This window comes from Cyrtonyx montezumae, unplaced genomic scaffold (assembly GCF_038088225.1).
Source record: "Cyrtonyx montezumae isolate F1298 unplaced genomic scaffold, pur_monq_1.0 scaffold_2, whole genome shotgun sequence".
NCBI lineage: Eukaryota > Metazoa > Chordata > Aves > Galliformes > Odontophoridae > Cyrtonyx > Cyrtonyx montezumae.
Window position 1 is genome coordinate 37144847 of NW_027071936.1, and position 27930 is coordinate 37172776.

The following is a 27930-nucleotide window of genomic DNA, read 5'->3' on the forward strand; positions in this document are numbered from 1 at the left end:
TATTACTGCCCTGTGCTAAGAGGACTTTGCACAGACAGGTTGAATGCACATTAGTAAACTTGTCGCTGAAGCTTTCAGCTTGTCTGATAACTAAATAATTCATTCATAACATATATAGAATAATACTAATCATTTGTACATGCTGCTAATTGGGATTTATTGAAAAGCATCCCATTCTGGCCGTGTTTTGTTTCATTTCCATCAAATCAAATTGCCGAAGTACAGATTTGATTTTTGAAATGGCTTTTAAATTTGATTTTTAAAAATGGTTATGTGTTTAAGCAACTTAGAAGGAGCAGACAAGTAGGACTTGCTTGCTCCTGGGATCCATAAAGTAGCTATTGCTCTCTGACAGCTGGTTGCTCTGTTCACAAGGAGCCTGAGCTCAGTGCTGGTCCTGATGGACATGTGTGTTATGAATGCTCTGATTTCTCCAAGCGCAGAAATGTGGTTTTCTTCTGAGACAGAAGGTTTTCTGTTTCAGAGGTCAACTTTGAAACTGTGGGTTCCCTTAAGTATGTATATATAAAAAAATCTCTACAGATCTTGAACTGAAATTATTCAGACTATAAGAAAAGATGGTTAAATGTGCCCTTCTCACAAGCGACTTATCTACCAGCTTTCTTGGTGAGGCCTTTATGAAGCTGACACTTCTGTAGAAGATGAGAAAGGAACAGTTTTTCTCAGGAGAGCAGGGGCCTGGAAAACAACAAGTAAAGAAATACACTGTTCACTGTAAAAGTTTCAGAGAAGTTCATCCTTTGTAGGCGTACTTCATCTGACAGATACAGGGCAGCACACTGCTTAGGTATGAACTGAGAACTGGGAAGGACCAAGTGTCTTTATAGAAGGTGAAATATGTAACTCTCATTATCTGAATGGAATTTACTTTGCATTGCTTGTTTTTGTAAAGAATTCTTCCTTAGACAGCTTTTTCCTGGCAATGACCAGAAAATAGTAGTTGAAAGGGATGTGTTGCATTGAAAATAATGAGTTCAGTAAAGCTTTTTGCATTTCTCATTTTATTCAAAATATTGCGAGATGGTGCAGGTCACTAGATTTATGTCAGTTCTCGAGGGTATACACAAGAGCAACCACCATATGTATGATTTAATGACTGCGTAGGTGACTGGTTGTATCTCAGGTCTGGCTTTTATTTGTCATTTTCATACTTGTAGGAAAAGAAAATTACAGTTGTGTGATTATTCTCTGAGATTTTCTTGTATCTGTCACATTTAAAAGATTCAAGTTTTGAAGGTGAGGAAAGGGAAACAGACCTTTCTAAACAAGCCTCACTGTACGCTTGACACTAAACTTTTGAAAGCTTTAGAATTACTACAGTTGAATCTTAAGTAATAACGAAAAAAAAATCCAATCACACATTTACTGGGTGTTTGCTTCATGTTAGAGACACATTGTCTCTTCTGGTTGTTGTGTGAGATGTGACGCCTTTGGTTAGATTTTTTTACACATTTCCATCTGTGTGTTTGTACTTCTTGATGTGCAGAGGCTGGGAGAGATCAAACATAATGCATGCACGAAACATAGACTCTTCATTGCAGACCTGATTTGCTATAGCTAAATGATACTGCTGGAGCTATTTAGTGTCCTCCAATAATTACTAAGACTAAAGCATTATGTGGTGGAGTATGTTAAGAAAATAGCATTTAATGAAGATTTGATCGTTATCACCAGCATTAGAGTTCAGTCTAATGCTAATGAAATTTCACAAATGTTACAGCATCCCTGTTGAGTCTTATCTCCATTGTGGTTCTGCATTTGGATGCTTAATACTGCCTCAGGCAAGTCAGCCTTTTAGGAAGAGTTGTGTTCACACTAAGGCTTTCTTTGCAAGATTTGTTCCATTAAGATAATGTGCTATTTTTGACCTTGTTTGAGTGTGGATGTGGTCTGAATCTACTACTTCCCCTATTTTAGTTGCTTTCTTTTCAAGCTGCTTTTATAGCATGGTTGATGCCTTTTTTTTACTTCTCTATTTCAGTGATACAAATGAGGTAGACATCCCTCCAAACACCCGCGTAGGAACAAAGCGCTATATGCCTCCCGAGGTGCTGGATGAAAGCTTGAACAGAAATCACTTTCAGTCGTACATCATGGCTGATATGTACAGCTTTGGACTCATCCTTTGGGAGATAGCCAGGAGATGTGTGTCAGGAGGTAAATGACAATCATAACTTTTTGATAGCTGGGAAGTTGCTTTTAATTGTGTCAGTGAACCCTATGATTTGATTATCAGCCCTAATCTTCCGTTACATCCTTTTCCTTTGGTATTATTTTTAATGTAATAAATACATGGATAAACCATGCATGTAATTCTCTTAATTTCTCTTTTCTAGTTGAAACTTACTTTAAAACATCAGTCAATGCTATTGCAACAGCAAAGATTTGTACTGTATTTTAGTAGCTTGTTTGAAGGCAGCAGATGCTTGCACCACAGAAGGAGTTTGGGACTAATCTTGGTGTTTTTTCTAATGACAACACATTTTTGCTGGACTGGAGGCATCCAGCTATTTTAGCAGAAAGAACATGTCATAAATTCTTCTTTTTGTTAGAGTTAAATATAAGAAGAAAGATAAACAACTTGAGAGGATGCAGCACTTCTATTTAAAATAAATAATCTATTTACAAGGCAAGTCAAGAAAGAAACCGGGAGGAAGTGACGCATTACATCATTTGTTGTACCAGTCATGTGCCTCATTTCCTTCTGGTATTGGGCACTCAAGCATGAGGAGAGTGGTGACGAAGCAATGCAGCCAGCTGCAGCTCTAGGGTGAAGATCTCTTCTTGTCTGCGTAGGCTGAGTGTGCTTTCTGCTCATACTGCTCAGTGTAGTACAGAAATGATGGCTGTTATTACCTCTGTTTTGCCACCGAGGAGAGTTAAATGCAGAGAAATTACTTGGCAGCGGTTGCGCACCAGATTGGTGGTGAGTAAAAGAGCAAAGCACATCTCTTGGGTCTGTGTTACCTTCGCCCAGCTTTATTGATTTTTAAAGCCTCGCAGTGTTGTGCTGAATGCTTGCTCTGGGTTCACCTGAGAGGAGTTGAATTTCACTGGTGAGCAATGTGATCCCTGTGTTTGCACATTGGTAAAGTAAATTGCAGCGATGTTGCGTGCAGTCTGTAATGTTATCATCATCTCTGCCATGCAGGAAGAATGCCTTGCCATTTCCTGAAAAAGCAGGTATTTAATACGTGTCAGATCCACTGATAGGAGGTAAACCTAATTCAGAGTTCATTATCTGCGTAATTGCTCTGATAGGAGCTCATGGCTGAGAAATTATTCTTTTTTATCATGACTTACTGGAGCTTGCTAGTCTGGACAACAGAGATGGAAACTGTGTCACTCGGCAAGTAGCTAATGATTGTGTTGGAGCTCAACTGTAGCATGAACTTTCAGGGCTGTGAAGTCCTTTTCAGAAGTGCATTTAATTGTTAACCACTAAGGGTATTTTCTCAGCATATTGTGCCTATGCTATCTTTACTATTACTGAGAAAATCCATTGCAGAAGAAGGAATGGCCAGGATTAGAGGGAGCAGGGAATGAGTAATGGATAAGGAGTGTCTCCCTGTGCTGGATACGCACATCCTACTGCCCTTCACCAGATAAGAATGGCAAGGGTTAAAAAAAATAGTTTGTCCTACAGTGAAGCCATGAACTAGTTCTTTCATTGCAGTGTGTTCACGAAACTCAAGCAGGAGAGGACAAAACAGAATGAGAGTAAGACAAAGTGGACAAAGATTAGTGTATGGCAGAGAGCAGCATTAACAACAGGGTAGTGGAAAATGTGTTCTGCAGTGACGTGCAGCTGCTGGTTTCTTTCAGGAATAGTAGAAGAATACCAGCTCCCATACCACGACCTTGTGCCCAGTGACCCCTCCTATGAGGACATGCGGGAGATCGTGTGCATCAAAAGGCTACGTCCTTCATTCCCCAATAGATGGAGCAGTGATGAGGTACTATCCTTTAAAACACAGCTTTGTTGCTTAACGGGGCTTGGGCTCAAATTCCTAATATTTTTTATCAGAATGAGTAAGTGACATTGACCTAGTTCTGTGTCTTCTTGAGTAAGGAGGAGCTTTATTGCTGGTGCAACCAGGAAGGAAAGTGTTTTTCTTAGAGATGCCCACTGAAGCTGCAGGTGTTGAAAGCCTCAGGGGCTGCTGCCTGTCTACCAGATCACATAGTGACAGCAGGCTGTATGCTGTCACACAGAGAGCTTCCTAGGCTCTCTGTTTTCATCTACTGCTCATTTTGCTTTCTCATTCCAGTATTAATAACAGTAACTCAGTGGCTAGCCAAACATTTTGAAATAAATTATTTCCTAGTGCTTAGTGCACTGATGGTGTACATGGTATACTGGCTGCAGCTTCAGTGTGTACTGATACAAGGAATATGATTTCTACTTTTTTTCCTTTAATAAAAAAAAAATACCTAATTTCTTCAGTCTATCTGAAATCAGATGAGCTTACCACTTTTCTGCGATCACAGGTGTACAGTCCTCGAAACCTGATTTTAGCATGATTTTGCATTAGCATTAGTGCATGATACTGCATTTCATAATGAAGGTATTGATATGCAGTGCTATCACTGCATCCAGGCTGCACGGAGGAGCAGCCTTTATATCTTACAGAAGCAGCACTCGTAATTCTTTGCATTGTAGTAAGGAGGTCAACAGATGCGGCCATTCAGAAGAGATGTAGGACTCAGAGAGTGCTTTCTAGAATCAAATGTGGACATAAGGGGAGTGGAGGAGAACCTGAACAGTCCCCACTGAGAGTCTGTAATGAAGCAGCGTTGTGCTGGTGGAATCAGAGATGAACTGCTGACGCACCAAATGTGCTGACTGCAAAAGTGATCACATTAATTGGTGCAGCTTCATGCTATAAAGTCTTCTGCAGTCACAGAAGACAGGTGTCATTTGGGAACAACACACTTTAGATGAGTGTTCTGAAGGTAGATGAAAGTTTGAGGTTGTGAAAGTTGTGGATAATTTGGGAATGTGAGGAAAAGTAAAGTAGCCTCTCTGGGTGGCTTGTGTCACAGTCTGTGGGAAGGTGTGCCCAGGAATGCAGCCTCATGGCAGCTGCTGAGCCTTCAGGTAGGGTGCTCACACCAGAGGGAACATGTTTGGTGTCTATCTCAAGGAAGGCTTCAGTGTGTTTGGAAGGAGGTGCAGAGCAGGGCTATGTGGTCCTTTTGAAATCCAGCATGTATGTCTGTTGGCTGCCTTAGAGAAGACCTTTTTCCCTTACGTGGGCCACCAGCTCCAATCTCATATTCCATTCATTTTCCTTCCGTTCCCCCCGCAGTGCCTGCGGCAGATGGGGAAGCTCATGATGGAGTGCTGGGCCCATAACCCCGCATCCCGGCTCACAGCCCTACGAGTCAAGAAAACACTTGCCAAAATGTCAGAGTCGCAGGACATTAAGCTCTGATGGAGCAAAACCAGCTCCTCATCATGAAGACCCATGGAAACAGACTTTCTCTTGCAGGCAGAAGTCACGGAGAGGTGCTGATAAGTACCCTGAGTGCAGTCGTATTTAAGAGCAACTGTTTGTTTGACAACTCTGAGGAGATTGTTCTTGGCAAAATCAGCTGAATTTTGGCATGCAAGGTTGGAAGAGGCTTGTCTGCCCTTGTTTACACAGGGATATACAGTTTTAGTAACTGGTTTAAGGTTATGCATGTTGCTTTCCATGAAAGCCACTTATTATTTTATTATTATTATTGTTATTATTATTATTATTTTGATTGTTTTAAAAGATACTGCTTTAAATTTTATGAAAATAAAACCTTTGGTTAGAAGTTAAAAAGATGTTTGTTACGTTAAAACAAAAAAAGAGTGAAACTGTGCTGATGTTGGAAGCAAAGTGACTTTCTCATTTATAATGAAACTCTTGCACTCCAGCGTTCAGAAAGAGATGGTCTGTGCAGCTCAGGGAAGCTGCAGGGGAAATCATCCTGAAAGCCAACTCCTTGGCATCTTTGCACAGCCCTGTGCACCTTTGGGGGGGGGCGGGGGGGGTGGTTGTTCTGGTGCAGACAGAGCCTGGTTATGTCTCTACTGTTGCAGATGTGGAAGGCAGAATTCTTGCGGGGGCCTGCCCCTGGGGAGGTCGCATCTCATTTAGGATCACCAGAAGCCCTAGAGACACAGCTGCAGTGCAATGCTGGGACACCTCACGGCAGCTGTCACTGAGCATTTTGACATGAAATTATTACCATTTTTGATGGCTTTTCAGCAGCCTTGAAGCCTGCACACTAGCAACAGTCTCCACCAGCAAGCTAGGACTGCATAGTGTCAAACTGGTAAGAGTTTTTGGAAGAGAAGAGCCTCAGGAAACGCAGTTATATCTCTCCCTTTCTCCTTCCTATGGCTGCAGCAGTTACTGCAAAGTTAAAACTATAGAAGAGGAAATGAGAGTTAACAGGACAACAAAATTTTCCCTCTGAAGAAGTATTTTCTATGGAAAGGTATCTGTTCTTCATCAGATTATCAAAGCTGAACTGTGTGGAAGCTACCATTTTACACTAAATTTTGTTTTGGTTTTTTTTGCTCTCCCATGTCCTGCTTCACATGGTAGTGGTTCAGTTTATTTTTGAAATAACTCCTTTAAAATGCTGCTTTGATTATGCTAAAACTATTTCAGAAGTAAAATAATTGCCATGTTGAATTTATCCTTAGCATTTATATAATGCTATTTTTTTTTCCTTTTTGGACAAAACTGATTTATTTGTGGTTGGGAGGTAAATGTAATTGGGGTTTAGCTTCATGGATCCCCGAAGGTATTCCTAGTTTGAAAAATTACCATTTAATTCTTTTAAGCTAATGGAGAAAAATGCGTGAGGTTCAAGAGAAACAGTGAGAGCTGCATGATTATAGGTGTTAAAGTTTAATCAGAGGATTTTCATTAATTAGAGTGCTTTTTTTCTATTTTTTTTTCTTTGCAGCTTCCCTGCCTGTACCCAAAAATACCAACCAACACAAAAAGAAAATCTCTCAAATTAACAGTAAGCCAAATCCAGCCCCAGAGGGGGAATGCTGGTTTTCACTGTCTTTAATAAATAGAATGCTTGCATCAGTGAGGCCTGAGTTTGCTGCTCTCTTTGAGTGCCTTTGTTTGAAAGTTTGTGGGCAAAAAAAGTACCTTTTTGTCTAAGGAATTGACTCATACTGTTTCCACATTTAATTCATTTTACCTTTTGCCTTTGTGCCCTTTTGCCTTAGGAAACAAACCCAACCCCAAAGGAGCTGGGCAAAAGAGCTTTGCCCTGACAAAGAGAATGGGAAGTGCTAATGGCCAGAGTTGGTCCTGCTATGACTGGTGAGGGGGTAAAACTCACGAGAACAGAGACATTGCTTGGATTTTCATAGCAGTAGGTGGTGAGACATGGTTGGCCCCACACATGGCAACTGCGAATCCTGTCCTTGAAAGTCCTGGGTAAGAAGTCATGCAGCTGGAAGCCTCACCTGCTCTGTTGTGTTTTCCTCAAATATGTTTTTGTTTTGTTTTTTAACTTTAATGATGATTTATTTCCCTAAAAGTGTTTTGGAGGGGTTTTGCTGGCTGTTGCCTCCTGCCGATGGTTTGCTGGACAGAATGGCTCTCCAAGCTGTGTGCTGTCAGCATACTGTGTAATCCTTCTTGTTCTCTGAACAAGTCTTATTTTTTCAGTCCAAAAGAGAACTGAGATACTGGTTGATATAAAAAGTGTCTGTATTAAGTGTTCAAGTTAATGTTAGGGTTTTATATATATATATATATATATATATATATATATATATATATATATATATTCGGCTGGGTGTCCATTATGTGGAATAAGAGTAAAATATTATGGATGATAAAGCACTAAATAAAACATAATATTTATTTATGAAAATGCATAACTGACAAATCACTGCTGCGGTGCTATTTAGGAAAATAGATATATATATATGTGTATATATAAATGAGGAGACACACACCCGAGAAAGCAGAGGGTCTGCATCTACGTGAGTAACTGCTCATTTTCTTCCTAGACTCAAAAGGCTGGATTTTTCCCCTCAAATCTCCTACCCACTATAATCAATGGCACTACCTGTAAAGGTGTATTTCTAAGACCTGAAAAAAGGCTTAAGGCAAGCTTGGAAGTCATTTCTTTTAGCACAGTGACATCTGAGTTGCTGGCTGCATGGTTAAATTTATGCAGTACTGCAAATGAAGTTGTTATGGTTTTAAGGTGTCCGGTGGTACCATTTATAGACTTCCAATGGCACTTACAGATTTGGTGGTTTCACAGTGCACGTTGATTTGGGCTTGGAAGTCAGTGGTAAAATTAATTGGGGTTTTAATGCCCTCAGGTTTGATAATCCAGTTTTCTAATGGGGAAAGTTTAGTTTAGTGACTTACTGGCAGAGACAAGATGGCACAGGGAGATGAAGGGAAAAAATACATCAAAGAGGAAAAGAGAGATGCCATGTAGCAACTGCTATCCTTTCTCGAACACAGAGTTATTTCTATTAAAGAAAAAGTTGATGATGGTGTAAAGGCTAAGAAATTAAACTAATTTGTGTTCTTTTTTGAGAACCAGTGCCTTATTAAACCTGTAAATACTGTAATTAGAAAACCTGGGGAACACGCTGTTCTGTTGTATTTGTTCAAATTGTATATGGATGTTTTAATGTTCCCCCAAATAAAATTGTTTCCATCTCTCCCTGATGAAAGAGCTTGCTTTTATTTCTATTTACTTTTCATGCATTTGAAAAGCACTACCTTTGGTTTTTGTTTCACTGCTTAGATTGTTTTAACTATAACACATTCTATTTATTTATTTATATATATATTTTCTCCATCTGAGATAAGAAGTAAACGGTAAGATGTTGTGTGTATTTCCACTGGCTTAAAAAAAACCAAACAAACACGCTTCACTCCTTTCACAACCCACTGAAGAGAGAAATAGTAATTAGAAAAGCGTTATCATTAATAGAGCAGTCACTTGCGTTTTGTGGCTGATTATGGAAATTCATAGAAACTTGGCATTTCAGTAATTCTATGCGAGTCCTCTTCCTCCTCCCATCCATTCTTCCCCCAGTATACTTATTAATTATGGCTACTATTTTTAATAGCATTGATAGCACAGAAGCTAATCTGTGCACAGGCTTGGTTTCCCAGCCCAGTGGTTCAGCAAAACAAAAAATACAAGTTGCAGCTTCCATGTACTGCATCAGCTGAAACACAGCAAAGCTTTGTGCTTAGAGACATCGGACTGTATGTAACTATATATTCAGATAGACATTTGTATACATATTTATGTCTTGAGCCCTCTTCTCATTCCGCGCTACCGTGTTTCAGCATACAGCACTGAGCTCAGTGTTTATGAGCATGTAATTACCTTGCCTGTTATTTTCTGAAAGTCTGTAAAGAGCATTTTTCTGTTGAGCTCTTAGGAGTCTCAGGAAAAATACACAGAGATGGGTTACCTTATAGAAAAGTGCCTGAGGATAAGGAGGAAACCGCTTGGACGAGGGAAGGATTTCAGGCTACAGCAGCCCCCAACCTGCAGGGATGCCAAAAAACACAGGAATCTCACATTCAGCAGCACATGGATTGGACAAAATGGCAATAGTGGGATGAACAGAGAGGACCTTGTCTTCTCTAAAAGCCAAAGATACAAGGGGAAAAACTGAATGAGAAATCTGACAGACACCGCAGTGACTGTTGTCTGGCTGTCTTTCTTTCACAGGAATAAGTCCTGCCTGCAGCTTGGTTTTCTTTATCTGCAGGACCACTGAGCATTCAAAAAATTACCAGAGAAGAAATTATTCTTCTTGCCCCTTGGGATACAGATCTTCCGTCTGTGTCATAGCTCCAAGTCATGTCATATATAACCTCTCTCTAACAGAGTAGGTAATTGTAAGATGAAACAAAAAAGACAGGAGACAGTGAGCAGAGGTTGTCTGCGTCCCATTTTCAGCAGAGAAGCCAGAGAAGCAGAGGAGCCACCGCCCACTGGAGGCCTCATGGTGATACTCTGCCTTTGCAGACCATGGCACGCCCCAGTGGTGTCCCACAAGGGCAGAGCAGCTTGAGCAGCTGGCACCTGGCCCCCATTCCAGCTCTTGTCAGGAATGGCAACAGGAGGAAAATAAAATAAAAAAATAAAATAAAATAAAATTAAAATAAAATAAAATAAAATAAAATAAAATAAAATAATAAAACAGTAAATAAATAAAGATCTGTTAAGTCTCACAAAAGCTTGCTGTAATCCAAGCACAGGGGAGGCTAATTATTGTAAAGGTGTGCCTTTTTCCAGCTGGCCTTCAGGATTCAGCAAACCTGGCACAGAAGCTTATTGCCAGCTTCGCAGCTTTTGGGCTGTGTTCTGCTTTTTTCACACAGGCCCTGTATTGGCCCATGGCATGCAGAGTAGACTCCTGAGTCCCAGTTCACCTCTATCATGTGGCTGGTAGCCTCAAAGGTTCATTCCCCACCAGCACCCCACAGAGGTGCAGCCCCAAATGGCTGTGTCAGCCCTACACCTGTGTTTCCCTGCCTGTTGCCTTTTCCACCTTCGACTGTGGCTATGAAATAACACCCCAGAAGAATTACTCTAAGTGATTCTTACCCAGGTCTCCAGCTGTTCTCCATGGGAAGATAAGCTTGAGGTGAGAGCTGGGGGTCCTGAACAATATAGTGCAATAAAAGTTGCATCGTGAGGAGATTTTATGTGCAGAAGCATTTCTTTTGAGTTGTTTTGTTGTTGTTTTTAATTAAAATAAACTGAAAGTACCTAATTTCTTCCAAGTTTCCAGGAACTAAACAATTGAACACAACGTAGTGGTGTTTTTTTTTTTCCAGTTGCTTATAAATATAATTTATTACCTGTTTAAAAATTCTTTCTTACACTTTGTACATGTCAGGCTGACAGAATAAATGCAGGCATTTACAAACAGAGGGAAGGAGAAAAAGGGAGGGGGGTAAGAGGCACACTCAGAACTAGTAAACCACACCTCCACTGTACAGCAATACAAATAATGCAATGGCTAGCACTTCTCCGGTAGTAAGTCTTTAGAAAAGGAGTTGCATAGAAGATACAGCAATAGGGAAAATCAAAACCAAAATACTTCTCCATGTCTAAAAAGCAAAGAAAAAAAAAAATCCCACAGACCCCGGCAGAGCTTCAAAGGTGAGACTTGTGAACAGGAGGAAGAAACATAACACATCTCCTCGGCCTGGATCACACAGAGCCCATTTCCTATGGGCCCTCCTTCAACACTTTATAAAGGTACAGAAGTAAGTAAAGAACTTTGCACTTTATAAAGGCATGGTCTTTCATCTTTTTCTCTTCAATGTTAACAAACAGAATGTATGTTATCAAACAAGTTGACCACACAGATATGCCAAAATGGTAATGCCATGACTTCTCAACTGTGTTATGCACCCTACCTTGACATACAATATTGGCTCACTCTTCAGGGCATGTTTTTGCAAGGCAGGCTTCTAAGATCAATGAGAGAAGACTGTTTTGCTTCTCTTTCTTTCTAATTTTGTTTACTTTTCAGGCTGATTTTGCTTTTATTCTCATTGTTTAAGCTCTCAGATTTACTGGCAAGCTGTAGCAAGAGCCAGCTGGCAGCAACCAAAGAGGCTGTACAAGCTTTTCTCATCTATGGGCTATTGTCCCACCAGCTGCAAGCCAACAGCTGGAGACCAGCATGCAAGCCTCTGAGGGGCACCTTACTGCTTTAGGATGTCCCTGAGTGATCGCAAGTGACATTCCACTTCTTCAGGCCATTCAGAAGCTATGTGTCTGCCACTTCTACAGGATGCTCTTGGAGGAAAGGCCAGGCCCAGGGTATGGTACACACAGCCATTAGTTTCTTTGATAACAGTCAAGGAGACTCAAGCACTATTAAATACACTTAACCAGCATCATAGAAAATGTGGGATACCTATTCAGTGATAGAGGTTAGTGGGAACTCTGAGTTATATCTGCTTTTTTATACAGTCAGAGCTTACCAAAGGACTTTCAGAAAAAAGGGATTTTCAGATTTCAGGGAACAGGTGCCAAGCTTAAAGCACAAGTAGGTAAATAAACAGAATGATTCTCTTTCAAGCATGGAGCTTGACCTACTAAATTTGAGGGCTCGCTTTTGTGGCTTTTGGATCAAGCTCAACTCTACTTAGTCAGTTTTTAAACTGTTGGCTCTTGCAGTACTGCCTATCATTTGACCTTGCAGAGATGATACAGCACTGAATTTTGACCTTCATCTTCCCAAGCAAAAGTTGGTCATAAGAGGATGCCCCACAACAAATATAAGAGCTAAAAGCCTCCTGCACTAGATGTCCCTTTATTTTCTCCTCTCTGTGTATGTACATATACATGTATGTGTACACACACACAAGCGTACATACACTTCTCATTTCTGTGAAAATCCCACTTCAAAGAATGTCAGAGATACATCCTTCGGCATTTGAAAATCTGCATTGTAGCTCAGTTTATAAACTCAAGCTTTCACACACAAGCTAGTAGTGAATTATGGTGGTGACCCCAAAGTCAATACCTCATTGGAGCCCCTGTGGGAGAAGGGCCAAAGGTTTAGTTTTCATTCACAAACCACTCACATCTTTGTACTGCCTGATTAAGCAAGCAAGCCGGCAAACAATTTGTCATTCTGGGGCCACACAAGAACCCAAGCAATACCTGAAAAGACTTCTGAACACTCAGGAAGATAGTTAACAAAGTGCCCGTGGCACAGGAGCAAAAACTCAACGGTATCATCGTTTTTAAAATTAACCTCCAGGCTGTGGTACCTACTTGGCTAGAGCATACAATAGTCTAAAGGACCCCCCACCCCTTCCCCATACCACCCCACCCCCAAAACAAGAACAGGAGAACCCAAAGGAAACTATTTTAGGTAGCAATACAAGACATTAGGACTGTCCATAATGATGGACTTAAACCATGTAAATACATTTATCCTATATGTAAGCAGCAGAAATAGCAAGAAACTCAAGCAACAGACACGTTTTGCTCTGCGTGCATCCTAGACTCCAACATGTCTCATGAGTGTCTGCATTTCTGCCAATGATTTGGGAAAAAAAGGAGCCTCAGCCTCCCAGAGATGCAAATCTTGACTCAAGAGACCCTCACTGTCTCAAAACTTTCAGGATTCAATAGAACAACTCTTAGGTCTTCTGCTGTTCGGCATGGTACGAGGGATCAGCTGTGAACAGATAAAAACCCAAACCAAAACAAAACAAAACAAAAAAAGCCCCCGAACTTACACCATACACTGACAGCCACCTTTACAAGAACACAACACAAGAAGAACTGAAGAAAATCAGGTGAAAAAGACTGTCTCCAACAGCATTTCTAACTCAGAAATCAAAGTTTTTCCTTGAAATCAGTAGCAATTATATATATATTTATAATATATATTACTATCAATCAGCATGTACGTAACAAAGATGTGGAGTGAAGAGCAGTGAAAGTGCCACAGCACATGGCGGACAACTGAAAGGATAAGCACTTAAAAAGGTAGCAATAACTGGAGGATAAGAAGCCTGCAGCCATTTCCAAAAACAAATGCGCTCACCTGACGTAAAATGTTACAGCGATCTCTAAGAATTTGTTCTTTCTGTCTAACTGAACCCAAGGGATGGGACAGCCTTCTCCTGGGTGGTGTTTCTCTGGCTAAAGGAGCAGCCTGGCCTTTGCCTCAGGGCACTGCCCCACAAGATGGCTGCGTGCCCATGCCACACGGCCTCCCACACAATATGGCATCACCAGCAGCCGGCTGATCTTGCTGCTCACCCCTCTCCTGTGGTGGATGCCATGGGGTCTGCTCCCCTGCTGCACAGCGTGCCACCAGACTGCCTCAGAGACTAAGAGAAATAGAAAAAAAGAACAAGAATAGAGCTTTAGTTAGAGTGGGAGCTCACCTGAACAGTGGTAGCAACGAGATGTGGATCTGTGAAAGAATCAAAAGGCAGCTCATGCAGTCCCTGCAAAGGTAGATGGAGAATAGGACAGAAAAACTGTCCCATTTGTGACTGCAGTAAGTTTTGAGCAGTCGAGATGGAAGAAGACCAGCTCCATCTCCTGGTGATGCTGATGCCATTGCCCTGTCAAACAGCAATAACCTTCACTGCCATCCTTTGCAGATGCTCCTCCCTGACAATAAATCCCCTTTACAGCAAAAATGCAGAAGGATAATGCCCCAAATTCAGAATATTTTGAGAATATTACTCATCTGTTTTTCTTGAAGAGGTAGGTCAAATAGTTTACAGAGAGAGAAGTCTTGAAGTGAGCCAAATAACTCTGAGGTGCTTCCTCACAAGGTCTAGGGACAAGGGTGCGTGTATTTCACACCTATCAAGAGCACACAGCTGGGTGTGTGTGCTGAGCCTAGATGTAAGGTAATAAAAACAGGTTAATGAAGAAGGAGCTGAAAGAAAGTCAAGGTCATGCATCTGCCTTGGGAAAGGAGCTAGCGTGGGAAGGGTGAAGAAGCACACATTAGCTACAACTATTTACACCTGAAGATGGCACGGAGGGAGGAAAGCTAAGCTCTACAGCTCTAAGGTGGGTAAAAAATGTAGGAAAAGGGCAGAGCTGTAAGCCCTGGTCTAAGCCTCATAAAGTTGAAAGCAAGATTTCCATTAGCATTGCAGAGCCCAACATAAGAAACAAGATGGTTCAGTATGGAAAAGATGCTCTTGGCATCTCTGTGTTCTGGTAAGAACAGAGAGGGTTACACAGGCAAAATGTGTAACTTTGAACCAATGATGAAAGTTAAAATTTATGGCCTCAAGTCCCTGGGTTTGACTGGAAGTCTGATTTGCATACTGCTGGGTAACTGCTGAGAAAACAAGTGCTTTGTGATCACTGCTCAGCGTGTGAAGAAAGCACCACTGGTGTCAGTGAGCTGAGAAATTAAAAAAAAAGACCCAAGCCAATGGAAATGTCAAAGAGGAAAAAGGTCAGATGAAATTTTCCTTTAATTTTGACCACTGACATTTTCCAAGTTACCTTTAAAGGCACACTTTTGAAAGCCTTGGGTAAAACACACAAAAACAAAACACAAAAGAACTCATGTCTGAGGAAGAACACTAAGGGGTGGAGGTGCCTGTTTGTGCACAATAACAATAATCAGGTCCTGGTCTAAACCTGGAGCTGATGGTATGGAAAAGAAAGCATTCTTTGTATCAGAAACAGCAGACAAACAGAACTACAAGTTAAACCACTACATCTTGTATGCTGTGTTGTATTGAAAGGTGAGTCTTTTCATGGAGCAGAAAATGAAATAGGTTTGCAGCGTCAACTGCTAAAAAACAATAGTTAGGTCCTTTTGCCAAGTTCCCATTCCATCGGCTTGCGGCAGCCAAGAGGGGTGTAGCAGAAGGCCAAATGCACCCAGTGGACTATCAGGGACCTGCAATACGCTGCTCAAGCAGAGGGGCTGCAGGCAAAATGCTGCAAGGCATGGGGTTACCACTTCACCAATCGACACGTCATGGCTGCAGGCTTGGGAGGGGCAAAGGAGATGTGCTGTGTGAGTCTCACTCAGGAAGGGACGTGTGGAGCACTGCCCTTGTGTCCCAGTGTCTAGCAACATGCATGCCAGTGGGCACACAAATCAGGTGGACAGCATCATAGAATCACCAAGGTTGGAAAAGACCTACAAGATCATCCAGTCCACCTGTCCACCTATCACCAACAGTTCTCTTTAAACCACGTTCCTCAACACAACACCTAAATGTTCCTTGAACACCTCCAGGGTTGGTGACTCCACCACCTCCCTGGGCAGCTCATTTTGGCACCTGACCGCTCTTTTGGAAAAGTAATATTTCCTAACATCCAGCCTGAATTTCCCCTTGGCACAACTTGAGGTCATTCCCTATAATTCAGTCACTAGCTATATGAAAGAAGAGGCCAATCCCCACCTCACTACAACCTCCCTTCAGTTATAGAGAGTGATAAGCACTCCCCTGAGCCCCCTCTTCTCCAGGCAGAACAATCCCAGCTCCCTCAGCTGCTTCCCATAAGCCCTGTGCTCCAGACCCCTCACCAGCTTCATTGCCCTTCTCTGGACACGCTCCCAGGGCCTTGATGTTTTTCTAGCAATGAGAGGCTCAAAACTGAACTCAACACTCGAGGTGCTGCCTAGCCAATGCTGAGTACAGAGGGATGACCACTTCCCTGCTCCTGTTGTTAACACTATTTCTGATAAGAGTCAGGATGTCATTGTCCTTCTTGGCCACCTGGGCACGCTGCTGGCTCATGCTCACCCCCAAAGACCATTTCTTCTGCACAGTCTTCCAGCCACTCTGAGGCGCTCAGTATCTCCATACACTGGCACTTGTTCTTCTGAACCAGTCAGCTCTGTGTATTTGGGCTGGGAGGCTGGATGAGGCTGGCCAAGCCGCTGCAGGCACCTAGGAACTGGATTGCTTCCTGGAGTACCAGCAGACCAGGCAGGCACCAAGCATTCCCACACTAGGTGCAGGCTTGGAGCCTTTGCAGGTGCAGATCACTGTCTTCAGTGAAGCATTACCAGTTTTTATGCCCTCTTTGCATTAAGCACAGCCAGGCTTGCATGAGATCACCAACCTTTCTGTGCTAGCAGAGGACTCTGGAGGAATGACTGGAGAAGGGAAGGAACAGAGCGCATACAAAGAAAGCCTTCAGGAAGGCTATAATAGGTTCAATAAAAATGTGAACAACTCATCCTGCTGCTGACAAAACTACAAACAAAGTAATAATGATAATAATAATAATAATCATTATAATCCTTGCACTAGACACTAATTAGTAAATAATTATCATAGCAAATACTCTTTTTTCAGGGTTTCTTTTTTTTTCTTTTTCCCTAACCACTCTGAATTGCATAACTGAGCCCACTATCGTAAAGGAGTAGAAAGGGCCTTATTTCACTTTGAATTGAAAATTGACTCCTACTCTACAGTCCCACTGTCTTACAGCCATTTTCCACCAAGGCTTAGTGGGGATCCCTTAAGGGAAAGATGGGAATGGTGTGTGTGTTCCTGCTTAGCACCCAGAGTACCTGCTTTCCAAATGCACACCTCTTAAACACTGATTTATTTTTTTTTTACAGGTAGGTCTAGGAAACAGAATAATGACAGGAGGATCATTGTGAGACAATCAATGTTAAGAATTGTAGCCAAAATCTGAATTCACCAGAAAACAATAATCTGAAATAGCCACAACCAACTGTCCACAGCCTTGTCTAGAATGGCTTTAAACAAAAAATATAAAGAGCCATGGACAGTCTCCTTACCCCTGTCCAGAATTTGATGTAAACAACATCCATAGAAACTGGGATTGTTAAGAAAGTTTATCCATATATCTGGATAGCAATAAAAAGCGTTTCCTAGGAAACTGTAAAATCCTGTACCAAGCAGTGTACAGCCAAGCCAAGAGGAACATTAGGTTGATTTATATTTTCAAGGTACAACTTTGCATGATTTCTTTTAGATCCTGTGATAATGTACAAGGAGAGCACATGTGAAGGTCAGGGCTGTATATTTTTTTCTGTTTGTTTGCTTGCTTTCTTCTCTGAAATGTCTCTTGTGTAACTCATTGGTCTGGGTTTTCATTTCAAATGCTTGCAATAACAGGGCATTACCGCTCCCTGCGTCTGTCCTTCTTGTTCACGCCAAGGCTGCATCAGTAATTTCCTTCTGCTGCCAAAGAAACAACGGTTTCGTGTCGGCCCATTTCTTCCAGCACCGCTGCCAGCATACTCAGGTTGCCATCAGGGAAATTCTGAGCTTCCCATAGATCCAGGATCACCCCGGTGGGACTCGATTTTGTAGCAAAATAATTTAGGTACCTGCAGAACCAAAAGGAGATTTGTTTCTTTGAGCTGCATGAATTCATACCTTTACACCACCCTCAATTACCTGTCAGGATGTTCATCTACTGTGTGATTAGTCTGAGCAGTCTGAAGGTACACCTTCTGTCACTCATCTCAGCAAGGTTTTCCTGAAGCCCCTTTGCACCTAACTCTGAGGGGGCTCTGTATTCCCAGTGACCCTTCTCACCTGTCCAGTTTCAGCTTGTGTGCCAGCATCCTCCAGTCATGGCCCCGGGTCTGGGGTGCATCCAGGCTGCTGCACAGCTTCTGCCTTATTGGCAGGGGGATGCTGAAAGCATTGGGCCCAACTATCGTTGTGATGCTGCCAGCTGAGTCCATGATGGGATAATCAATGCCAGTGGGTTCCTGATGATGGAAAAAAAGCATAAGATAAAATAAAATACAGTGGTTTTGTGGCTGAATGCAAAAGCAATCACAGAAGTGTATCTAAGAGTCAGTGCTTTTACTTGCATTAGAAGAGCAGCAGCTGTCTGTCAACCAAGCATTTATGTTGGCTGGAAAAGAGCCAGTAGACATCAGACTTTTGGTTGTCTTATTTTGAGGGCAAAGATTACTATGGCTGGACTACATTATGCCCAGCTTAATTAATCCTTTTCTGTAAATAAAGATCAAGCACTTTGTCACATTTCAGAGCAAATTACTATTGCCAGGGCAGTACTGAGCTCTCCTGGCTTGAGTGAAAAAATAATCTCTCAGAGGTCAACGAGAGCTGGTTAATTATTTGGGGCAGAAGCCCAGAAAAAAAACCAAACCAGGAGTGACGTGTTCTCATTCCACATCTCCTGTTTGAATTTTCAATTGCTCTCATTTGCAGTGTGACCAGCCTGAGGTAATGCTGACAGAAGTGAGGAGAACAATTTTGTCCCTGCCTCTGCTGGAGGGAAGCAGAATACTCATCCTTAAATGTCAGTTTATTTGCTCCTCCTCGAGCTGTCCAGTTGTTTCCATGTCAAACAGGCTGCTGAGAAGGCCTCATAAAACCTAAAACTGTCTTAAAATCAGGCAGTGTCCTGCATTGCAAACTGCTTGTGCCAAGCCCACTGCTCCAGGACACAAGTTGTCATCATCGTCTTCCTCATCCAGCAGCACGGGCTGCAGAAGAACTCATATGCTACTGCTGCTACATCCAGGCTCACTGGTGCTAGAAGATCCAGCACTCTGTTACAGCCCTTAGCATCTCTAAGTCTTTCTGGCCTTCATCTGGGTTGGGCATGTCACTCAGTGTCAACAACAAGGAGCAGTTTTGCAATGGGCAGCCTTGATAACTTCAGTATTATTCACTGCTTCTATTCATCCCTGATGGATGGGATCACTGAACAAGACATGAATATTATCCTGTTCCCCCTGAATCTATTACCAGGACTTATTACAAAGAAGCAGCTGAAGATGATTATGGTCTGTATTTGCATTTCATTAAAGTTACTCTCAGTTCTTTCTCTTTTCTGTTAGGTTAAATTAGAGATTACCTCAATGCAGCACTTATTACAGTAATTGTTTATGATACTTGTTTCACCATCTGTCTTTAATGCTGTATAGTCCCCAGCTGAAAATGGAGCTTTACACCCAATAACCAAGCAAATGTTATGGGTAATGATGCACACCATCGCAGCCCTACAGTACCAGCAACTTTTATCTGTAACCTCCCAGCCTGTCCCCACACCGGCAGCCACTGACATCTGGGTGCTGCAGAACTGGCAGCTGCTTCACCTGGCAACTCATTTTCAAAGAGATATGAAGATGAAACTGAAAGTAAATTAGGAACGTAAATAATAAATGAATATGATGAAAGATGAGGATGTATTCTAGGTTTGCTGTGGGAGGAGGATTAAATTCCTAAATGCATTTTTTCCAACAGTAGATCTTTGTAAAGAGAAAGGAGCAGCCCTTGAGCAGGGTAACAGCTCATTTACTCTGCTTTTCTGACCTATGGAGCTTATAATGCAGTTCTACTTTGTTCCTCTGTGTTGGCCTAGTAGAAACTAAGGGATGACAGCGAACCACAAAATCAAGGCAACACCCAAGAGCTAGCAGGCACAAAAGGCACAAGCACAAACACTGATGTCAACACTGTTTCACACCTGAGTGCGTCACTCACCCTCAGCTAAAATTTTTCAGCTATGGCAAAGATGCCCCAAAACTTATGATCATTTTTCTACTGGAAAATGTAAGTCAGCAAAAGAAAAACTGTCAAAAATAATAGCTGTGATTTGCTACAGTAGCAAAATCTGAAGGGACAAGTCTGTTGCAACTAGACCATCTGGTATTCCCAATCCAGGAGCTGGATTCATGCGGTGCTTCAGGAGATACGTTCAGCAATGTTAGGCAAAGAGCTCCCCTATGGAGACAAAGGAATAATCAGGGACACTATTATTGCCCTTCTCCCTCCTTGAAGCAGGGTGCTCCATTCCAGATGATACAGTAGAGATAAAAACTGAGGGAAAATGCAAGAAGAGATATAAAGCAACAACTATCTCTTCTGATGATCTCAACAGTCAGGAGGAAAACGAGAAGCACAAAAGAGATGGGAAAGGCTATAACTCCTTATTCCTCCCACATTCCCACATCAGTGCCTTTTTACCTCTGATATGGAGCAGTTGAGCTGGAAGATCTGCCCCTCTCCTTCAACTTGCCGCACACAGAGTTTGCAGACAAGCTCCAGGGTATTGAGGCTGAACCGTTCCAGCGTGAAGGTGCAGTGCAGGTTCCTCTGGCATCCGCTCCAGATGTGGTAAAAAGGAATCTCCTGCAGGAGGAAAGAAAAAACAGAAGAGTATAAATACATATAAATATCAGTTATTTTCTACAGCCTCATTTCAGTTGAGATCTGCATCCACGTGGCACTGGGGTGTGGGATGCCTTGTGGGACCAGGGCACTGGTGCTATATGACTGGAAACTGTGAGCTTCATGCAACTGCTACTGCTGATCACCCGGGGAATAATATGACTACAGCTTGGTAACTGGTTTTCTTCAGAAATTGTGTCACTGTACTTCTTTAAGCCTCTAGGATCCAATGTTTTGTGATACTCACCTGGTATTTAGCCAGAAGTTTGCTCTTCCAGAGAGAGTGGGCAATGTCATGAATGGATAAACGGAGGTTGTGGGTGCTTCCCTTAAAATGCAAAGTTTTGGGTTCCTCCAACAGCTGCCCGCCCATCTGCCGCTCAAGCTGGAGGACTTCCTACAGTACAGAGATAACAAGAGGAAAATGGTCAGGCCCCATCAGGATAGCACCAAGACATCAGCACCGGTCTGCTGGTTCTCCCAGACTGACTGCCTTAGGTGCTGTAATTCATATACTTTGAGAAAATGCACACAGATGCTGCATGAAGTTATGTTTCCCTATGAATATCACTAGTGGATCTAAAGATAGTCCCCTTGCCCCCATTACGCAGCAGCATCCAGGATGGACGTGGACTCCCTGACTCCTGAGGGAGATGTGCCATTACCTGATGCATCCTAGGAGCAGCAATACTAACTTCATGCAATTATAGTGAACACAAAGATGTTACACACTTTGAATACTGAAGTATATTCAGTATCTATATATACTGAACTATATTCACCCTTTCCTCAGCTCAGCAAACTGGACTTCTACTATTTTGTGTCAGAAAGCTCTTATTTGTGTAGGTACTGCTGGTAGGGGACCTGTGAGTGTGGCTGTCCTGTGGCTGACAGCCTCCTAGCAAACTGCTCCATGACAGAGTGAGGCACAGGTACTTCCTAAGACTAACCATTGAGTGGGATGGTATCAAAATGAGAGCAAGACACTATGACAGAGCATTCTGTATGTACAAATACACAGATTCAGGGTTACTGAAATATTGATTGTGTAACCAAAAGCTAGTAAACCAAGAGTGCGTTCATTTTCTGCAGCTAAAAATGAAGATATGCCTCTAACAAATGAGATCACAGTGGACCACTGACTACAGAGAAACATTCAAATTGTAATTCACGTGAAACAAGTCAGTACAAAGGCTACATGAGCTTCATTAGAAACAAATACAGCCAAACACAGTCATATTTAATTACAAGAGCAGGCCAAACAAGCAGTCTCATGCGGCCAAAGCCAATCACATACACAGTGAACACACACAAGGAGCACACAGGCACATGAAAATGGGCTGCTAGCCCAGGCTACTAAAGGAGTCTCCTATTAGCTAAGGGTGAAACCAGCCACTCTTGATCAAGTTCAACATCTAGTTAGCAGAAAAGAAAAGCCCACGCCCCCACTGAGCCCAGCACCTGAGAGATCCCAAAGCTAAAACATTTGCTTATCAGCCATTACAGGAAAAGAAAAAGAATCAGGAAACCTCTTAGATTAAGGTTATTCCAATGAGTCAGTTCCAGTGCCCCCTAATTACCTCGTCAAGATGTCTAAAGAGCAATCGATAGTAATTATCTGATTACTACAGATCTTCATTATGTCCAAATTACCTCCCTGGAACAACCAGAAGATTGGCAGCACTGCATGTGCTAATTGCAGGCTCTCGATCCCCACCCGTGGTCAGTCCAGGGCTGCACTGCTGTGGGGGCAAAGATCTCAGCACTGCAAATTTATGTCTGAGATTGATATCCCACCATTAGCAGCCACCTCTGTTCACCGTAGCTCCTCCAAGTGGAGGACACTGAACAGCCCTCACTTCTCCAAAGTGGCTCAGCTAATTAATTCAGGATTAATTCAGAGCCACCACCATCCTTCCCATCACCTCTCCCCTCCCTTGTAAGCCAGGATTTGTGCCCTACTCCCTTCCCAAGAGAGGGAGATGAATAGGGAGGGCATCACTCCATCAGTAGCACTACTGTCACAGCCATGACCTGTGTTGGAAAACAGCTTTCTCATTAACGGAGCACAAGCAAACAACAGCAAAAAGGCATCCTTGTTAGAGGGACAAATATGCACTAAATAACTGAGAGAAGATGGCATATCTGTTATGGTTAATTTTTTGAGAACAGTTATTGCACAGCATGAGGCAGCCTGGAGAAGGCCACCCTGCCTCAGTCTGAAACAACTCATTTACCCATGGCGTGTGCAGTGCTCTGCCACCGTCACCACACACAGCTCAGTCACCTCAATCTCAAAGCCATATGTGAATAAATAGATGTGAATAAATCAGCAGGATTTCTTCACAACAGATTAGTTTGGGCATCCCTCTCTAAGTGCCTTGAAAAAGATGCTAGGGCTCAGAGACATCACAAGCCTCACTCTTCCCCAGAAATCATTTTGTGAGTATTCCACCTAAGCACTGTAGCTCATGATATGGTTTTCCACAGGGTCAGAGCACTGGGGCTGTCTGGCTTCAAAGCCCTAATAAACCAACCAAGAAAACAAAGCTCATCCCAGCCAAAACCACAACCACTCAAGTTTTTCATATAAACCTCTCTCTGTTGCTACTTTTTCCCTTCCCCAAACTGTTTATTTCTAAATAAATAAATAAATAAATAAATAAATAAATAAATAATGTGATTTGTAGCTTCCAAACAGTTTATGGCCAGAAAATACTTGCGCTAGTCCTGCAAATCCCAGCTATCTTGGTCTTGAATACACTGTACAGCAGCTTGTGTGTAGCCATTCAATCTTGAGGTTAAAGTGCCAAAAAATAGAAAATTATAAAGAGTTGATAAGTATCAGATGACAGTGTTCACCTGACTTCTTTTTGCGACTCTTTCCTTGCCAAATTACAAGGTTGCTTTAGGGTCTACCTACAGCAGAAGACCAATAATTGGTCCACTCCTCTCCTATAAGTTGATAGCAGATTCTCCCATGAAAGATGGCTTTCAGCTACCCAAGCCCTTCCTGATTCCTTTTGCTGTCTCTTTGAATCGAATTAACTTTACCCTGCAATGCCTCCTGCAGTCTATTAGAAATAAGCCAATAGCTCTTGAGTATTACCTAATTTGATTGGCCCAGCTCTGACTGAAATCACTATCTGTCCAAGGCTCTGCCCAGTTACTTATTATTCCCTCAGGCTGGATGGACTCCTGGAAAATCGCATTACACAGCACAGGCACCAAAGAGTACAGCCATAAAGCCACCATGGCTTTCAAAGCATTTCCTCTTGATCAGTAGAAAAAATGCTTTCCACTTCTTTGAAGAAAAATTTCTTATGTATAGTGAGAACGCTCCTTGTATCCCACCAACTAAGACCAGGCAGGGGCTTGGAAGCTGGCAGTATTTTGGATGGAAAGGGATTGTGCCACTTGCGATGATGGAGACCAGTGAGCTGAAAAGCAAGAGCATCTCCCTGCCTCCCTGTGTATGTCCAAACAATTCCCATGCAGTGCTGGTACGGCAAACCCATGCATAGCACAAGGATGGCTCTGCATGGAGGCAAGATGTGAACTCATTCTGCTTCAAAAAAGCATTTGGGAAGTCACATCAGCTCTGCTAAAAGGAAAAAAATACCTTTTAATAACCTCCACTCTTAGACATACAGTTGGAGCTACATATTTTATGAGTGTATCTATTATAGATACCATCTGTATAAATACACATATTTATAAAGAGAAAAAGAAAGCATGTTTATCTATCTGCTCATCTGTATGTGGAAGGAGTGTATGTGTGTGTGTATGCAAACAACAGAATTATGCAGTGAGGGTAAGGTGTACAGTTGCAGTAAGCAACAGCTTCGGTTTATTTTAGTGCCAAACTCCCAGCACAAAATACTACACACAAAGAGGTATAATGAAGCAGTATGAAAGCAGGCAGTGATTAACAGTCCAGAAGCTTCTTTTATCATTATCAACTATTTACAAAGAGGCATTTATACGTTTCCCCATCTCTGGGGAGCTGGCACTTAGCATTAAAAATACATGAATAACGAATGAAGCCTGGCGTACCTTATGGCCCTTTAATAATGCAAAAATCTTAGGATTCAGGATATGATACAGGTAAACAAAGGAAAAAAAGGCTGTAGGTTGGAAAACAGACTGGTACATGTGTGAGATCCCTTTGCAAAGAACAACTTATAGCGTGGGGGAGTTAAACTGTAAAACAGCAGTTTGCTGTCAGGTTCTTCTGATCAGAAAAATAACCTAAGAAAATAAATACATGTAGCAGAGGGTCTGGTTACTGCATTGCTGTGACAAGAGAGGAAAAGCAAGATCAAGAGCAACAGTCACCTTCAGGGCATCCTGTGTGTCATCGAGGCAGTAGACACGGATGCTGTATTCCAGTGAGGAGCAGGACAGCGGTCCAAAGATGGCCAGTTTGAGACGCTTGGCTGCTGCTTTGGTGATGGACTGTCCCACCAAGGCATATGTGCTTAGAGTCTCTGTCAGGATATGGCAGGCCTCTGGGTCCAGCTGGATATAGCACGGAGTGGTGAAGTTTTCCTCCCCAACCACCACTACATCCTAAGGGAAAAAGAAGCCATGTTAGAGCTCCTGACCACTAAGAGATGCTGCCCTTTCAGATCCCTTTCAAGCCTCAGTGATGCCCAAAGTCCTGGCTGTCTACATCTTAGATTAATCAGATAATGAACAGGAACAAATAGCTGCCCTTCACTTCCTAAACATGAAAATAAGACCTTATAAAAACTCAAGGAAAGGAAGTAACAATGGCCAAATGCCACAACTATGAGAATTATCACTTGCTGCTTCATCAGAATAATCCTTTGTGATGAAACTGCAGGGTGAATGAAAAAAAACACCATAGAGCCTGGATGCAAACAGCTCGGAAGAAAACTGCTCCCCACTCAGCTCCCATATGCAGTGTCCAGCACACAATGCAAGGAGCTTGTAGCAGTTCTGAGGGGAAGCAGAAGGAAAAGGTCAGCGGTGGATAGTAGCTTCCTCTTGCATAGCTTTCATGCCCTGCACCTAATCTGCTTCATCCCTACTGTCTTGAAGCCTGCAGCAGCTTAACAGAAACATGGAATTGACCTTGGGGTCTGTGGTACTCAGTATACGTAGAATCACAGAGCGACTTGGGTTGGAAGGGGTCTTGGTCCTTCTGGAGAGCAGAAGACAAGGTGCTGCAGTGCTGATTACACTACTGGCACCAAACACAATTGCTCTGTCAAGGGCAGGAAGGACAGAAAATGAAGAGATGCCAGTAACACAGTCACAAATAAGGAACATGCATGTGGTGCCAAGCGCCAGGCCAGTAGGGTGCATATTGGTTGGCGAGACAGGCTGGTGTGCACTGCATGAAAGAGTCAGTGCCATGGGCAGTCAACAAATCAAGACCTTGCAAAGGCTGTTCTGGATAGAGTGCTTCTGGCAGATGCCAGCCTTCAAAAGCCACCCTGTCCTCATAAAACCTGCCAGTAGAAGTTGCCTTTGCCAAATTAATTATGTGAGACCAAACTGGTGGCAGCAGGCACCCAGAAGTAACAAAGTTCTCCAGAAGATGGGCTGGAGAGCTGAGCTGAACCCTGCCAAGAGCATCATGTCATGCTCCACTTAAAGAGGAAGGTGCTTCTGCTGCCCAGCCCCAAGACACCCTCCTGCTGCCCTGCTGGCAGAGGCTCCCACCAAGTCTGCATGGCCCAGTAATGCCCGCAGAGCCCCCCTGAGTTAATGGGGTGTGAAGACATGCTGACTGCATGAGCTGAATGCAAGGCATGCTATACCAGTATCTTATGAGGTAGAACAAAGAGAAAGACAAGGTCTATCTGTTTTAATAAACTAGCTGATGTCTTGATGCTGAAGCAGAGCATTATTTACAGCACTCTTTTTCTTGAAAAAAAAAAAAGACATTAAACAAAGGGAATTCAAAGTATTCTGTAAAAAGTATTTTCTTATTTCTAGAATTGAGTCAGAACTGATTTTCTAATTTTCTCTTCTGTTCTGTCTCTTCTTTCCCTCCCCAGGACTCCAGCACAATAATCCGCCAAGGCCCAAACACTGAGTGCCAAATCCTGCAGGGAAGGCTATGTTTCATGGCACATATACCCCAGCACTGCCCCAGGAATGCATTTATAGGGGCAGAGGGAAGCTTACACAGCAGGTACAGGCCAGAGGCCTGGAGACTCACCTCCCACGGTCCCTGGGCAGCCTGGTGCTTTAGTTGGATCTGCCAGTCATCCATGTTGGGCTCAGCACAGTGGTGCATGGTCAGCACAATGGGTCGGGTCAGCAGAGCTCCTGGTGGGCCACAGCTCACCACTGGTGTCAAAAGTGTCTGGCTGTCTTCTACAGGTGGCCTGCCATGAACAGGGGGAAAAGGCAAAAGGGTACATTAAGGTAGGTAAAAAAGAGCAAAAAATCCTGCTCTTACAGTGCGGTTTGTAAATGGCTGCGTGCATGTGTGAGCTATCCCAGCCCAACTGCTGAGAAGTTTAAAGCAGAGGAAGCATGAGTGACTTTAACTACCCTGACATCTGGTGTATGACAAACACAGCTGAATGTGCCTCATCAGCTGCCTCCATGAAAAATAGAGGACAAATTCATGATCCAAAAACCAGCATGTGAGAGATAAGAAGTGTTCAGTGCAATCTGCACTTGGACAGTGGATCAGCCCATGGGACCTCGCATCTTCTGCTCTTGCTGAGGGTCCAAGTGCATTTGCAAACACTTGTGGTTATATCAGAACTGACTTTAGAGGGAATAATTGAAACAAGAGTAAATATTGTTGACACCTACAAGCCTCTGTCTCAGCCAAAAGGAAGAGTCAAAAAGTGGCTGTGATCTTAGGAAACATTCTCAAGGAGGTCAAATCAGGACAAAAGCTGAGTTGAGACTGAATTTATTGTACCTACTCTATCTATTGCAGATACATACACAAGTACATCTTAATTTTGCTCACCTTAAACCACCTTTAATAATCCATTAATCCTACAGAAAATGAAAGACAAACTTTTGAGAAGTTCTTTTTAAAAAAAGGACAGAGGCCTTTTTGAAAAGTGTCTCTCGTTCATATAATTTTTGGGGGGTTTCATAACATTTTGGAAAAATGAAAAAAAAAATCCAATTTGAAAAAATTGAAATGTACACAAATCAGTAAACCCAGATGATACACATCTGTGGATCCTTAAGGAAATTAACTGATGAGTTTACTAAATGACTTAATGATTGT

At 42.5% G+C, this 27930-nt stretch overlaps 2 protein-coding genes across 2 annotated transcripts in view; one reads left to right on the forward strand and one right to left on the reverse strand.

Moving 5' to 3' along the window:
* The window catches only part of BMPR1B (bone morphogenetic protein receptor type 1B), a 28540-nt gene extending 22681 nt beyond the window's left edge, over positions 1-5859 (forward strand). The window contains exons 8-10 of the mRNA XM_065736902.1: positions 2003-2178; positions 3847-3977; positions 5334-5859. Of these exons, the coding sequence (XP_065592974.1) occupies positions 2003-2178; positions 3847-3977; positions 5334-5459 (433 nt within the window). The 3' untranslated portion in view covers positions 5460-5859. The remainder of the gene's footprint in view (positions 1-2002; positions 2179-3846; positions 3978-5333) is intronic.
* Positions 5860-16848: 10989 nt separating this feature from the next.
* UNC5C (unc-5 netrin receptor C) overlaps positions 16849-27930 on the reverse strand; it is a 232256-nt gene continuing 221174 nt past the window's right edge. Inside the window, exons 11-16 of the mRNA XM_065736903.1 lie at positions 26890-27058; positions 25032-25265; positions 20941-21090; positions 20490-20654; positions 18078-18256; positions 16849-17866 (exon numbers count right to left, since the gene is read on the reverse strand). Of these exons, the coding sequence (XP_065592975.1) occupies positions 17701-17866; positions 18078-18256; positions 20490-20654; positions 20941-21090; positions 25032-25265; positions 26890-27058 (1063 nt within the window). The 3' untranslated portion in view covers positions 16849-17700. The remainder of the gene's footprint in view (positions 17867-18077; positions 18257-20489; positions 20655-20940; positions 21091-25031; positions 25266-26889; positions 27059-27930) is intronic.